At 46.8% G+C, this 16,207-nt stretch overlaps 1 protein-coding gene across 8 annotated transcripts in view; it reads right to left on the bottom strand.

Annotated features, from left to right (window-relative positions):
* Positions 1-12,498: 12,498 nt before the first annotated feature.
* The window catches only part of pacsin3 (protein kinase C and casein kinase substrate in neurons 3), a 164,894-nt gene continuing 161,185 nt past the window's right edge, over positions 12,499-16,207 (bottom strand). For all 8 annotated transcript variants that reach the window (XM_073049091.1, XM_073049098.1, XM_073049097.1 and 5 more), the window contains exon 10: positions 12,499-13,237. In XM_073049091.1, the coding sequence (XP_072905192.1) occupies positions 13,122-13,237 (116 nt within the window). In that variant the 3' untranslated portion in view covers positions 12,499-13,121. The remainder of the gene's footprint in view (positions 13,238-16,207) is intronic.

The raw sequence follows: 16,207 nt of genomic DNA, 5'->3' as shown, positions 1-16,207 counted from the left end.
TCTTGGATGCACTTGAGATGAAAGGTGAGTGAAAACGGGCAAAGGATCAGGTTAGCAAGAGGCTGATGTGACGGTTGAGTGTCTTGAGACACGGGAGAGTTTTATAACAGACTTGACAAACATCCTTGATTTTGGACCTGCATAAGCCACACCAACTTTTAGAGCACCAGAGTCAAGGAGATGCCCTGTCCTAGAGAAACAAGTCTGGAACTGATACAACTCGCCAAGATGCCAGCTAATTCCCAAAGATACTGCTTGAAATGCTTTCAGCAGGGTTGACAGGGCATAGCCAGGACAGACCTGTCCTCTGTTTCAATACTGCAGTGGTCCATTATAGTGAGGAACAGGGTTAGAGGTACACAACATTGTACAGAAGCAATTGGGAGCACTAACCCAATTCTTTTCTATGATTTCCTTTATCTCCTCAGGATGGTGTTGGTGAACTGCACCTTTGATCTTCAGATGATGACATGGGGACCAGGGTTATGACTGGGGTTTGGGGAGAGCAAGCGTTGATTCCTTATCCCTGACTGTATAGCTATGGTCAATAGCTATCTCTCAACGTTAGTCTGCAGCTCACTTACTGGCTGTAACTGCTGATGGTCAACCTTACATTGCTCAATCTGAAGCCCTACGGAGAAGAAGCCTTCGTCACATTCCTGTCCTGACTGTCCCATAAGACAATGGAGCAGAATTAAGCCCTTTGGCCCATCAAGTCTGTTCCACCATTTAATCATGGCTGATCCTTCGCAAACCCATTCTCCTGCCTTCTCCCTGTAAACTTTCATGTCCTGACTTATCAAAAATCTAACAACCTCCACTTCAAATACACTCAATGACTTGGCCTCCACATCTGCCCGTGACAACGAATTCCACAGATTCACCACCATCTAGCCAAAGAAATTCCTCCTCAAATAAGTTCTAAATGGACACCCCTCTATTGTGAGGTTGTGTCCTCTGGTCCTGGACCCCCCACTATAGGAAACGTTCCTTCCACAATCACTCTATCTAGGCCTTTCAACATTCAATACTGTAGATTTCAATGACACAAAGCCATCAATTCCCTTGTTCAAGTCATTGACAAGCAACATAAAAAGAAGTCCCAACGCCAGCCCCTGTGGACACCACCAATTATTGGCAGCCAATCAGAAAAGGCTCTTGCCAATGAATGCTCCATCCATGTTTGTACCTTCTATTACCATAGGCTCTTGCCAAGCAGGATCACGTGTGGCACCTTGCCAAAGACCTTCTGAAAATCCAAGTACACAACATTCACTAGTTCTCCTTTGTTGATCCTGCTTGTTATTTCTTCAAAGAATTCCAACAGTTTTGTCAGGCAATATTTTCCCTTAAGGAAACCATGCTGACTTCGGCCTCCAAGTACTTTGAAACCTCATCCTTAACAATCGGCACCAACATATTCCCAACCACTGCAATTTCCTTTCTTCTGCCTCCCTCTCTACTTGAGGAGTGACATTTGCAATTTTCCAGTCCTCCAGAATCATCTCAGAAATTAGTAATTCTTGAAAGATCATTACTAATGCCTCCACATTCTCTTCAGCCTCCTCTTTTGTTCCTGATGACCACACCTGCAATAGGTGCATCCAGCTGCAGCTCCTATCAGACCGAGTTAGGGAATTGGAGCAGGAGCTGGATGAACTACGAATCATTCGGGAGGCAGAGGCAGAGATAGATAAGAGTTATCGGGAGGCAGTCACACCGAAAAGACAGAAGGTAGGCAAATGGGTGACAGTCAAGAGAGGCAGGGGGAACAGACAGAGAGAGAAGAGCACCCCTGTGGCCGTTCCCATCAAAAATAAGTATACCGTTTTGGATACTGTTGGTGGGGATGACCTACCAGGAACAAGCTGCAGTGGTCCTGTCTCTGGCACTGAGGTTGGACCCTTGACTAGGAAGGAGAGGAGGGAAGAGAAGAGAGCGGTATTGATAGGGGATTCTATAGTCAGGGGGCGGATAGGAGATTTTGTGGGGAAGATCGGGAGTCTCGGATGGTATGTTGCTTCCCTGGTGCCGGGGTCCGGGACATCTCAGATCGGGTGCAGGTTATTCTCGAGAGGGAGGGCAAGAATCCAGATGTTGTGGTCCATGGAGGGACCAATGACGTGGGTAGGATGAGTGAGGGGGTCCTGCGTAGGGAGTTAGGTGCGAAGCTGAAGAGCAGGACCTCCAGGGTAACAATCTCAGGATTGCTACCTGTGCCACGTGCGAGTGAGGCAAGGAACAGAAGGATTATACGGATTAATACGTGGCTGAGAGGATGGTGCAGGAGGGAGGGCTTCAGGTTTGTAGATAATTGGGCTTTGTTCCAGGGAAGGTGGGATCTGTTCCGAAGGGACGGTTTACACCTGAACTGGAGCGGTACTAACATTCTTGCAGGGAAGTTTGCTAGTGCTTCTTGGGGGGGGGTTTAAACTAAATTTGCAGGGGGCGGGGATCCAGAATGTGAGAGAGGATAGCGAGAGGAAGAATAAAGGACAGGTGGGGACTACACGGTTCCGGAATATTAAGTGTGTAGTAGGAAAGGTGGGGCGGAACAAGTGATAAGGAGGACACATGTACAGAGGGATGGTCTGACGGAACATGTGTTGAAAGAATAAGTAAATTTAGGAAGGACAACAAAATTCTAGGGGCGTATAGCCCGATGGGAGTTCGGGGAGCTGGGTTAAGCACAATAGGCAGCGATTCAAACAGAGAGAGGAGAAATGGGCTAAAAATTCTATATCTGAATGCACGAAGTGTCAGAAATAAGGCGGATGAGCTTGAAGCCCAGGTGCGAATGGGTGACTATGATGTTGTTGGGATAACGGAGACATGGCTGCAGGGAGATCAGACCTGGGAAATGAATGTACGTGCTATCGTAGGGACAGAAATGTGGGCAGAGGGGGTGGGGTGGCCCTGTTGGTGAGGAATGAGATTCAGTCCTTTGCAAGGGGGGACATAGGGTCAGGAGAAATAGAGTCTGTGTGGATAGAACTGAGGAACAGTAAGGGCAAAAGGACCCAAATGGGTGTGTCTACAGGCCACCAAACAGTAGCATGGATATTGGGTGCAAGTTGAATAGGGAGTTAACATTGGCATGTGGCAAAGGTAATGTCGCAGTAGTTATGGGGGATTTCACATCAGGTTGGTGCTGGACCACAGGATAGGGAGTTTGTAGAGTGCCTACGGGATGCATTCTTGGAACAGCTTGTACGAGAGCCGACCAGGGACAAGACTATTCTGGATTTAGTGTTATGTAATGAACAGGATTTGATAAGCGATCTCGCAGTAAGGGAGCCATTAGGAGGTAGTGATCACAATATGATAAGCTTTTATCTGCAATTTGAGAAGGATAAGGGCAGCTCGGAGGTGTCAGTGTTGCAGATGAACAGGGGAAACTATGGAGCCATGAGGGAGGAGCTGGCCAAAGTTGACTGGTCGGATAGCCTAGCAGAAAAGACAGTGGAACAGCAATGGCAGGTATTCTTGGGAATAATGCACAAGGTGCAAAATCAGTTCATCCCCCAGAGAAGGAAGGATTCAAATGGGGGAAAGGGGCCACAGTGGTTGACAAAGGAAGTCAGAGATTGCATAGCATTAAAAAAAAGGAAATATGCCAGAGCTAAGGTGAGTGGGAGGACAGATGATTGGGAAGTGTTTAAGGAACAACAGAACTTAACTAAAAAGACAATACGGGGAGAAAAAATGAGGTACGAATGCAAGCTAGCCAGGAATATAAAGGAAGATAGCAAAAGCTTTTTTAGGTATGTGAAGAGAAAGAAGATAGTTAAGAACAACGTTGGGCCCTTGAAGAATGAATTGGGTGAAATTGTTATGGGAAACAGAGAAATGGCAGAAGAATTTAATGAGTACTTTAGATCTGTTTTCACTAAGGAAGACACAAGCAATCTCCCAGATGTATGGATGGGCCAAGGACATAGGGTAACAGAGGAAATGAAACAGATTGACATTCGGAAGGAAACGGTGATGAGAAGACTGATGGGACTGAAGGCTGACAAATCCCCAGGTCCAGATGATCTGCATCCTAGGGTACTAAAGGAGGTGGCCCTGGAAATTGCGGATGCATTGGTAATCATTTTCCAATGTTCCTTAGATTCAGGATCAGTCCCTGAGGATTGGAGAATGGCTAATGTTATCCCACTTGTTAAAAAAGGAGGGAGGGAGAAAACAGAGAACTATCGACCTGTCAGCCTGACATCGGTGGTGGGGAAGATGCTAGAGTCCATTATTAAGGATGAAATAGTGGCATATCTAGATAGCAGTGATAGGATTGGGCCGAGCCAGCATGGATTTACCAAGGGTAAATCATGCTTGACTAATCTGTTGGAGTTTTTCGAGGATGTAACCAGGAAGTTAGACGGGGAAGATCCAGTGGATGTAGTGTACCTCGATTTTCAGAAGGCATTTGATAAGGTCCCACATAGGAGATTGGTGGGTAAAATCAAAGCTCAGGGCATCGGGGGGAAGGCATTGACATGGATAGAAAACGGGTTGGCAGATAGAAAGCAAAGGGTAGCGGTGAATGGGTGTTTCTCGGAATGGCAGGTGGTGACTAGTGGGGTGCCACAGGGCTCGGTATTTACGTAAACGATTTGGATGAAGGCATAGAAAATAACATCAGCAAATTTGCTGATGATACTAAGCTGGGTGGCAGTGTGACATGTGATAAGGATGTTAGGAGAATTCAGGGTGACTTGGATAGGCTGAGTGAGTGGGCAGATACTTGGCAGATGGCGTTTAATGTGAATAAGTGTGAGGTTATCCACTTTGGGAGTAAGAACAGGAAGGCAGATTATTATCTGAACGTTGTAGAGTTAGGTAAGGGAGAAATACAAAGAGATCTAGGAGTCCTTGTTCATCAGTCACTGAAGGTGAATGAGCAAGTGCAGCAGGCAGTGAAGAAGGCTAATGAAATGTTGGCCTTTATTACAAAGGGAATTGAGTACAAGAGCAAGGAAATCCTCTTGCATTTGTACAGAGCCCTGGTGAGACCACACCTGGAGTATTGTGTACAGTTTTGGTCTCCAGGGTTAAGGAAGGACATCCTGGCTGTAGAGGAAGTGCAGCGTAGATTCACGAGGTTAATTCCTGGGATGTCTGGACTGTCTTACGCAGAGAGGTTAGAGAGACTGGGCTTGTACATGCTGGAATTAAGGAGATTGAGAGGGGATCTGATTGAAACATATAAGATTATTAAGGGATTGGACAAGATAGAGGCAGGAAATATGTTCCAGATGCTGGGAGAGTCCAGTACCAGAGGGCATGGTTTGAGAATAAGGGGTAGGTCATTTAGGACAGAGTTAAGGAAAAACTTCTTCTCCCAGAGAGTTGTGGGGGTCTGGAATGCACTGCCTCGGAAGGTAGTGGAGGCCAATTCTCTGGATGCTTTCAGGAAGGAGCTAGATAGGTATCTTATGGATAGGGGAATCAAGGGATATGGGGACAAGGCAGGAACCGGGTATTGATAGTAATTGATCAGCCATGATCTCAAAATGGCGGTGCAGGCTCAAAGGGCCGAATGGTCTACTTCTGCACCTATTGTCTATTGTCTTTCAGAACCCTAGGGTGTAGTCCATCTGGTCCAGGTGACTTAGCTACTTTCATATCCTTCAACTTCCCAAGCACCTTCTCCCCTGTATTAGCAACTGCACTCACTTCTGCCCCCAACACTCTTGAACATCCAGAATACAGCTAGTATCTTCCACAGTGGAGACTGACGCAATACACTTACCAAGCTAAGCGGCCATTTCCTTGTCCCACATTACGATCTCTCCAGCGGTCCCACATCTACTCTCACCTCTTTTACTCTTCGTAAAAACATTTGATACCCTGTTTGATGTTATTGCCGAGCTTACTTTCTTTTCGCTCTTTATGAATTTTTTAGTTGCCTTCTGTTTGTTTTTAAAAGCTTCCCAATCCTCTAACTTCCCACTAATTTTTGCTCTGTTATATGCCCTCTCTTTGGTTTTTATGTTGTCCCGTTGGAAGGTTTGGACCAAATCCAGGTTACGGTTTGAGGCATCATAACTCCCAACCCACCACCTTTACTATCTACAACCAGGTGACACGGTAGGATAGTGTGATGTGACTTCAGCATCCTTTGTAAGGATGTTGTTCCTGTGTGTGCATGGGTTTCCTCTCACAGTGCAAAGACTTATCGATTAGGAGGTCAATTGGTCATTGTAAATTGTCCCGTGATAGGTGGGTTGCCAGATGACGCAGCTCATTGGACTGGAGGGGTCTGTCCATGCAGTATCTCTAAAATATAAAACCCTGACATGGAACTTTGGAACTAGAGCAATATGGATGAGGTTTCTGGTTTAACGTTTAACCTGCTCTCTAGGTTGGGCAAACAGCCATTCAGTTTATTAAAGCAGCTACACTAAAACCCTGTAATAATATTGACCAGTGGCAGTGAATCCTAGGTGATTGTCTACACTGGGCACTCTGAGCTCTCCTTACATTCACCAACTAATGAAGGGCGACAAGTTCAAGCTCAACCATACACATCGATACCACCGAGCAAAACAACATCCCCCTGAACCAGGCTGCACAACACAGACCTAGAACTCACACACAAGCTAATATCACCACAAATAAATTAACAGATACCAAGCTTCAAAAAGTAAACAGTATAATGTTACGTTAAGTGATGAGATCTGGGGGGTGGCAGGGAGTTCAGAGGTCTCACGGCCTGGGAGTCAAAGAGATTGTTGGATGGATGGGAGGATTCACTGACAATGCCGGGTCAGGACAGTTCTGATGGTGCTCCTGTAAAAATTGGTGAGAATGGGAGGGATGAGCCTCGCTCGCCTCAGTCTCCTCAGGAAGTGGAGTAACTGCTGCACTTTTTTTTGACTAAAGGGGTGGTGTTGAGGGACCAGATGAGATCGCCCATTAAGTGCACACCCAGAAACTTGGTGCTCCTAATTCTACATGGAGGGGCCTTGTTTGTGTACTGAGGAGCAGTCAGCCTGAACCTTCCTAAAGAGGACAATCAACTCTTTGGCCTTGTCCACACTGAGACTCAAGTTGTTGTGCTCGCACCATTCTACCTCCTCTCTGTAGCCCTATTGTTGTCGTTGATGAGGCCAACCACATTGTGTCATCAGCGAACTTGATGATTTGGTTTGAACTGGATCTATCAGTGTAGTCGTGTGTCAGTGGCGTGAGCAGCCCTGGGGAGCACCAATGATCCAGCTGGAGACGTCTCTGTGGCCTTTCTATCAACAAGTCCAGGATCCAGTCGCAGAGAGAGGTATGTTGTGACCCCACCAGCTTCTGAGGGATTATCTTATTAAACAGCAAGATGAAGTCAATTACGACAATATGAGGCACTATTTTCCAGGTGATCCTGGACAGAGTGGAGAACAGGGGCTATGGCATCATCAGTGCGCTGATCTGGGCAGTAAGTAGCAGGAAGATTGGATTTAATGGAATACATAACCAGCCGCTCAAAGCTCTTCATTATTGTTGAGGTCAGTAGTCAATGAGGCAGGTTATTGTCACCCTCTTGGGCACTGGGATGATGGTGGCCGCCTTGAAGCCGGAGGGGACAGCGGACTGTTCCAGAGAGATGTTGAAGTTGTCGCTTAGAACCCAGGTTAACTGGGCTGCACAGTCCCTCAACCTCCAGCCAGGTATGTTGTCAGCCCGTAGCTTTATGTGGGTCTTCTTCACATCAGCTGTGGCCATACAGAGTGCCTGCTCGTCCGGTGAGGGCCCTCCTCACCAGCTATTCGTTCCATGCATCAAACCAAGAGTAAAAGACATTCAGCCCATCAGGAAGAGAACTGTCACTGATGCTCAGGGTGAACTTGCAGTCTGTTAAGGTCACATTCACCTCACATCTCAGGTGTCACAGAAACGACTGCATATTCTCTATGAATAACTTTGTTTTACCTTCCTGATGGTAGAGGGAAGTGCAGTGTATACAGACACAATCAAGTGAACAAAGTCTTGGGGAAAATACACTACATGTCTTCTTAACCAGTCTATCAACTTGAACTTCAGCTTTGAGCCACGGCTCAGGGTGTTAGAATTTGAGGTTCAATCCCAGCATCCTCTGTAAGGATCTTTGTACGTAGCACCCCTCCCACCCCCGTGGAATTTCCCCGGGCACTCTAGTTTTCTCCCACAGTCCAAAGTCTTACTGGGTACATTAATTGGTCATTGTAAATTGTCCTGTGATTAGGCTAGGGTTAAATCTGGCAGTTGGGGGTAGCTGGGGTGGGGCAGCATAGCTCAAAGGGCCAGAAGGGCCTATTCTGCACTGTCTCCAGATAAAATAAACTGAAATCTATGGATGTGGACCAAAAGATCTGTCTGTTCCTCCTCACTGTTAAGGATCCTGCCATTAACCCGGTATTCCGCCTTCAAAATCGACCTTCCAAAGTGAACCACTTGACAGTTCACCAAAATGAACTGCATCTGCCACCTCTCAGCCCAGCTCTGTATCCCATCAATGTCCCATTGCAACTTTCAACAACCTTCTACACCACCACTAATCTTTGTGTCATCTCCAAACTTGCTAACTCATTCCACATCCTCATCCAAGTACAAAGAGCAGGGGATCTGCACAACACCTCTGGTCACTGGCCTTCAGGCAGAATAAGCTCCATCTATAATCACTTGCAGGCAAGGCAATTCTGAAACCACAGCCAGATTTCCCGTACCCCATATGCCTACTTTGTTGCATACTTTACTAAAGTCTGTATACACCACATCCATTGCTGTACCCAAGGGAAAAATCTATCAACGATCTCCACCACCCATGCCATGCCACTTTCTCATAGCTGCATCAGACAGGAGCTACAGAAGCTTGAAGTCCCACAAGAAATATTTCCCTTCAACCATTCTGTTCTTGAACCAACAGGCACATACCTAATCACCACAGTTTGGCAACACTACGATCTCTTTGCACTACTGAGGACATTTTTGTCCTATGTGTTCACTCTTGTCACAATTTTATGTTAATTTATGCTTTTCTTGTGAATGCTGCTTGCATGATATTGCAACGTTATAAAATTCTGGTTTATGTTGCTACGAGCAAATGCTATTACAGGGAAGATTCTAGCATGGATAAAGCAGTGGCTGATTGGCAGGAGACAGAGAATGGGAATAAAGGGAGCCTTTTCTGGCTGGCTGCCAGTGACTAGTGGTGTTCCACAGGGGGCTGTGTTGGGACCGATTCTTTTTACGTTATATGTCAATGATTTGGATGATGAATTGATGGCTTTGTTGAAAAGTTTGCAGATGATATTGAAGACAGGTAGAGGGGCAGGTAGTTTTGAGGAAATAAGGAGGCTACAGAAGGAATTAGGTTAGGAGAATGGGCAAAATAGCGGCAGACAGAATACAGTGTTGGGAAGTGTATGGTCACGCACTTTGGTAGAAGAAATGAAAGGGTTGACTATTTTCTAACTGGAGAGAAAATACAAAAATCTGAGGTGCAGAGACTTGGGAGTCGTTGTGCAAGATTCCCTGAAGGTTAATTTGCAGGTTGAGCCTGTGGTGAGGAAGCAAATGCAATGTTGGCATTCGTTTCAAGAGGTCTGGCAGAATATAAAAGCAAGGATGTACTGTTGAGGCTTTATAAAGCACTGGTGAGGCCTCACTTGGAGTATTGTGAGCAGTTTTGGGCCCCTCATTTAAGGGAGGATGTGTTGAAACTGGAGAGGGTTCAAAGGAGGTTCACAAAGATGATTCCAGGATTGAATGGCTTCTCATATGGAGAGTGTTTGATGGCTCTGGGCCTGTATTCACTGGAATTTGGAAGAATGAGGGGTGATTTCATTGAAACCTCATCAAATGGTGAAAGGCCATGATAGAGTGGATGTGGAAAAGATGCTTCCAGTGGTGGGAGAGTCTAAGACCAGAATAGAAGGGGGTCCTTTTAGATTGGAGGTGAGGAGGAATTTCTTTAGCCAGCGGGTGGTGAATTCTTTGCCACAGGCAGCTGTGGAGACCAAGTCTTTATTATATTTAAGGCAGAGGTTGATAGATTCTTGATTGGTCAGGGTGTGAAGGGATATGGGGTGAGGGGCAGGGGAGGTAGGAGACTGGGGCCAAGAGGAAGAATGGATCAGCCATGATAAGATGGCAGGGCAGACTCAATGGGCCAATTCTGCTCCTATATCTTATGGTCTAACTTTATAAAACTCTATTAGGCCACATTTGAAGTATTGCACACAGTTCTGGTCACCCCCACTATAGGAAGTAGGTTGAGGCTTTGGAGAGGGTGCAGAGGAGGTTTACCAGGATGCTGCCTGGTTCAGAGGGCATGTGCCATTACAAGACTGGATTAACTTGGGCTGTTTGCTCTGGAGCGATGGAGGCTGAGGGGAGATCTGATAGAGGTTTACAAGGTTATGAGATTAGAGTGGATAGACAGCGTGTTTCCCAGGGTTGAAATGTCTAATACCAGAGGGTATGCATTGAAGGTGAGGGGGGTAGGTTCAAGGCAGATGTGAGGGGGAACTGTTTTTTTTTACTCAGAGCGATGGATGCCTGGAATGCGCTGCCTGGGATGGGGTAGAGGCAAATTTTAAGAGACGTTTGGATCGGCACATGGATGGAGGAAGATGGAGGGATACGGGCATGGTGTAGGGTGGAGGGATTAGTGTTTGGGTGTTTTTTGATTTGCTTTTTAGCTGGTCTGGCACAACACTGTGGGCCGAATGGCCTGTTCCGCGCTGCACTGGTCGATGATAATGCTGCAAGGAAGCCTTTTGAAGCATAAGATACTGGAACAGAATCAGGCCATTTGGCCCATCGAGTCTGCTCCTTTCATCATGGCTGATCCATTTCCCTCTCAGCCCCATGTGTATGTGACACTCAACTCAATTCTGACATAATAGTAACTTCAGTTCTACCAATTAACCGTCATCAACTTAATTCACAGTTTGACCTAAACAATTCTACCTAATTAACTAGCAATACTGGCAGTTGAGCAGGTCATGGGTAGGTGCCTTTTGCTGGTTTTGTCAAAGGCAGCCCCCATTGCATTTGTGACAGTTGAGGATAGGCTAAGGAGAATTAGACAGATTGGATTTGTCCTGACTTTGGTGAGGACTAAGCAGTACTCCTCATTGTCCAGTAGATGTCAGTGTTGTTTGCAAGTAGCTGGAGGAGGAGGCAACTTGGTCCTTCCAACCCACCCAACCATTGGCCAAGGTCACAGGGCTAGATTTTATGATCTACAGAAAGCACAGGAACAGCTCTGGCCTAGCCATCCATTTTGGATGAACTTAGTGACTCAGCTTCCATAGGTTAACTACATTAAATAATGTTCCACCCTCCCTGGTCTGCGGCTCCCCAGCCTGGGAAAAGACCCACTCTGCACCCCAGCAAGCTTTCTGTTTCAATGAAATCACCACTCATCTTTTTAAATGCTACAAAATAGACTTTGATTGCAGTGGGACGACCTGACTGGAGTGCAGCAAGATGTGGAGCACGGTGGCCAGTAGAGTGGTCGACTGGTGAGGGTGAAGCAGAGCAAATTCCTCCATCCGGGTACAAGGTTCCAGTGGAGTGTGAAACTGAGCCAGCGCACAGGAACATGACAAATAGAATATCACGTTGAAATACGTGAAGTTATTTGCTTTGCTTCAAATTTTAATGGTCAGAAACCAGATAATGTTTATGTTCAAAGGTTGATGTCCTTGTACATAAACAGCTGAAGGTTAATGTGCAGAGGCAGCAAATAATCAGGAAAGTATGGAGCAACATATAAAGATGCTGGAAGAACGCAGTGGGTCAGGCAGAAACTGTGGAGAAAAATCAATTGTCAACGTTTCAGGTCAAGACCTTTCATCCAGACCCAGTCCAGGTGCCTACCCAACCCAGCGAGTTCCTCCAGCATCGTTGTAATGCTCAAGGTTTCCAGCATCTTGTGTCTCCAATGATGGAAGTGTCTTTATTACAGTGGGATTTGTGCACAGAAGATGCATGTCTTTCTGTTATTACACAGGGCCTTTGACGAGACAACATCTGGAGCACTGATTACACTTCAGTTTCCCAATTCATGACACAAGAAACCCAAGAACTAGTAAGAGATGATTATGGAGGGAAAGTAGAGGCAGATTTAGAGGGAGTGCAACAAAAAATAGTTCCAAGGGTACTCCATTATCACGTGGAGAGAGATTAGCAAGGAAAGTGAGAAGGAAGCCCATTGAAGCTTACAAACACTCCATGGCTCTCAATAGGCAGAAGGGTTCCCCATGGCTGAGGAATCTGGAACCAGGAGGCACACTCTACATTCACACTGAGATGAGGAAATTTCTTCAGTGAGCTTCCTTAACCTTGAGGAGCCGGTGATCCTTTTATCTCGAGAAGGAAATGTGAGATGCTGCGATAACTCGATAAGTGGCTGAGCAGTGATTGGGCCAGTCACTGGTCGCTCAGAGGAAAGAGCAGGCAGCTCTCTGTGTGCACGAGGAGCATTGTGATGATTAGGTCTCAGAACGAGGCGCTAAATCACTGGGTGATATCTTGTGTTTATTTTCTCTTGGCAGATACAGTCAAGATCAATTAGTAGACAGACCTACCAAGTGTGGTCAGGAAATACATTCAGAAAAAGTTCTCACTCTTCCGACATCCACTGTGCTCAAACTGCCCTTTATTTCCCAGAGAAAACGATAACATATGGGATATCCAAGCCCAGAGCTCATTCGACAGCCCACAGCTCCCGACTGGGAACTGGCCTGAATCACCCAGCATCTGCAGAGGGAGAAACTTCAGTGTGTCACCTCATGAACTGTGTTGCTCTCTCCACAGATGCTGTCTGACCCATTCAGCGTCTCCAGCTTACCCTGCTTTTTCTCAATAAAGAGACGCTCCCAGAGGTCTCAGGTCTGCTACCCGAACAACCTGTTGATGATAAATACCACTCTGTTTGTTCCAGAAGCTGTGTACAGCTCACTCAGGCACCTGGTTAGATAAACAGCAAATAGCACAGGAGGCAACAGAAGGCTCCAACCAGACACGGATTAATAAAGTCAAGTGCTTAACTGCAGTGATTCTTCACTCTAAAGATAAAATGAGCAGAGGGAGGAGGCAAAAACAAAAATCAGAAAAAGTGGGGTAGGGAGAGGCGTTGATCAGGAATACACCAGCACCGCGTAGTTGGCTGGGTAGAGTCCCGCTTGTCCACTGTTGAGCTGACCCTTGCACCAGCCTTGCTCATCCTCTTCACCAATCTTCAGGAATTCTTCACCTGTTGGGAGACACAGGGAGGGAGATGGATAACTAGGCAGGTGCTGGCGACAGGATCTATGCTTTGTGATGAGGCTGTTAAATGAAGAGAAAAGTCAGGGACAAACTTGGCCACCTTCAGCATCACCATAACGTCTTATTATCAACCTGCAGCAAGCACTTTCTTCTTGTTGTTTTCCTCGGCTTGGCCTCCCCCAGACACTAACACAACCTTCGCGCTATGATAGGGTCCTCTGCCACCTCACACAGAGTTTTACTGGCCCTGAGACGCTGCTGCTCATGGTGAATTCAGTGCAATGTAAATGCCATGCCGTACCACAGTCTGCTTCCTGCACTGGTACGGTGTCCTGGTAAGGACACAAAGTTCAGGTTTCAGATAACTAACGGTGCAGCTTCAGTCTGGATGTTAGAGATGCAAGTCAGAAGGAAACAGAAGTTGAAACTGGCTTTGTAGCCGTAACCATGCAGGGATTCAGACTGACAGGACGGCTGAAGGTTAATGGGCCTACACCAAAACAAAAACAACACCCCATTTTACAACACAGCATGCAAATGCATCTGTTCCACACAACATGCCTGGCAAATCCTACTCCACGCCCCCAAGGCCTCGGAGAAGAAGGAAAGGCAAGTCTTGGGCCACATGACCGTCACTGTACTAAAACCTCCCATAATCCCAACTCACTTCCAGGACAGGTCAACTAGAGAAGGGGACATATTTAACCGGTCCAGGAGACATATCTCTTGGGGGGGGGGGGGGGGGGTAAGCATTTCATAGACAGTGACCACACCTCCCTGACCTTTACTCTCATCTTGGACAGGGATAGGAGCAGATGCGATGGAAAAGGGTGAATTATGAGACTATTAGGAACTTGGGAGCATAAACTGGGAAATGTACAATGGAAACATAGAAGCTGTCGAGGGAGCACTTTCAGAAGGTTCTGGATAGGTTTGCTCTACTGATGTTCGTGTGAAGGGAAAATGGTTGACAGGAACAAGAGGAAGGAGGTTTAGGAAGCAAGGATCAGGTAGGGCCCTTAAGAGTTGCAAGGTAGCCATGATGGAACTTAAGAAGGGAGTTAGGAGGGCTAAGAGGAGACTTGTGAAGGCGTTGGTGAGTAGGATTAAGGAAAATCTCAAAGCATCGACACACACAAGAACAGGAGGATGATGAGAGCGAGGGCAAGACCAATCAGGGATAAAACAGGAAACTTGACTGGAGTCGGGTGGAGGTGGGGGGGGGGCCCTTAAGACCATGATTCAACGATATATAGAATTGGGCATTTGGCCCATCAAGTCTGCTCTGCCAATGGCTGATTCCAATTTCCTGCCTTTTCCTTGTATCCTTCCATCGCCTGACCAATAAAAAATCTACCAACTTCTGCCTTAAATGTCCATGAAGCCTTGGCCTGTGGCAATGGATTCCAGATTCACCACTCTCTGGTCTTTGACCATAGGAAGCATCCTTTTCACATCCACTCTGTCAAGGCCTTTCACTATTCGATAGGTTTCAATGAGGTCACCCATAATTCTTCTGAATTCCAGTGAATACAGGCCCAGAGCCATCAAACACTCTTCATATGACAAGACATTCAACCCTGGAATAATTTCTGTGAATCTCCTTTGAACCTTCTCCTGTTTCAGCACATCCTTTCTAAGATAAGGGGCCCAAAACTGCTCACAATCCTCCAAGTGAGGCCTCACCAGTGCTTTATAAAGTCTCAACATTACATCCTTGCTTTTATTTCTAGTCCTCTTGAAATGAATGCTAACATCGCATTTGCCTTCTTCACCACAGACTCAACCTGCAAATTAACCTTTAGGGAATCCTGCAGAAGGACTCCCAAGTCCCTTTGCACCTCAGATTTTTGTATTTTCTCTCCAGTTAGAAAATAGTCAACCCTTTTGTTTCTTCTACTAAAGTGCATGACCATACACTTTCAGACACTGTATTCCATTTGCCATTTCTTTGCCCATTCTCCTAATCTAAGTCCTCTGTAGCCTCTCTACTTCCTTAAAACTATCTGCTACAACTATCTTCATATGTCTGAAAACTCTGCAACAAAGCCATTAATTCCATCATCCAAATCATGACATTGTGGTGACCCACTTTCTGCACAGGCAAACTGGCTCACAAATAGCCAGCGCGCGGGGGGAGACTTTGGTAATGCACCTCAGACGTCATTTCTGCCCGGAGAGGGCAGGCGCTAGGGATTAAATGCCAGCACCGCGAAGTTTGAATAAACTAGTCTCGAAACGACTTACCGACTGCGTGTCATTATTTCAGCGCTGTGTGTAGCACATCGCTACATTGGTGACCCCAACGGTCCAAACGGGATTTGGACCAAAGATGACCGACTCTTCATCTGTTTACGCAGTTTCACTAAAACTGCTGACTTTCTGGACGCTGCGACCACGCATGTGGTTTAGCCAAGCAGAAGCCCAGTTCCAGATTCCGCAGATATCTTCTGATTCCACGCGTTACTACCACGTGGTGAGCACCCTTGACCAGGAGACGGCCGCCCAGGTTGCGGATTTCATACAGTCACCCCCGGAAGAAGGCAAATATGAAGCATTCAAAGCGCTGCTCATTGGGACCTTTGGCCTCTCACGGCGTGAGCGGGGTGCCCACCTGCTTCACCTGGACGGTTTGGGAGACAGACTGCCGTCAGCATTGATGAACGAGATGCTGTCCCTGGCTGACGGACACAAGCCCTGCCTCATGTTCGAGCAAGCGTTCCTAGAGCAACTGCCCGAGGACATACATCTGCTGCTGGCCGACGCAGATTTCAGCGACCCCCGGAAGGTGGCAGCCCAGGCAGACGTGCTGTGGAAAGCCGAGAGGGAGAGCTTTCAGCTGAAAGTCCGTCAGTCAGATTACCAGGCCACGCGCCCAACAGCGGACCAGACTAGGCCCGGCAGGAGGCACAACACAACACAGAGGCAGGAGTGAGGAGGCCAGTGAACAGTGGTG

The sequence above is a fragment of the Hemitrygon akajei genome, chromosome 6, assembly GCF_048418815.1.
Source record: "Hemitrygon akajei chromosome 6, sHemAka1.3, whole genome shotgun sequence".
NCBI lineage: Eukaryota > Metazoa > Chordata > Chondrichthyes > Myliobatiformes > Dasyatidae > Hemitrygon > Hemitrygon akajei.
The sequence above is the reverse complement of the archived record's forward strand: the minus strand, read 5'-3'. Positions and strand labels throughout refer to the sequence as shown.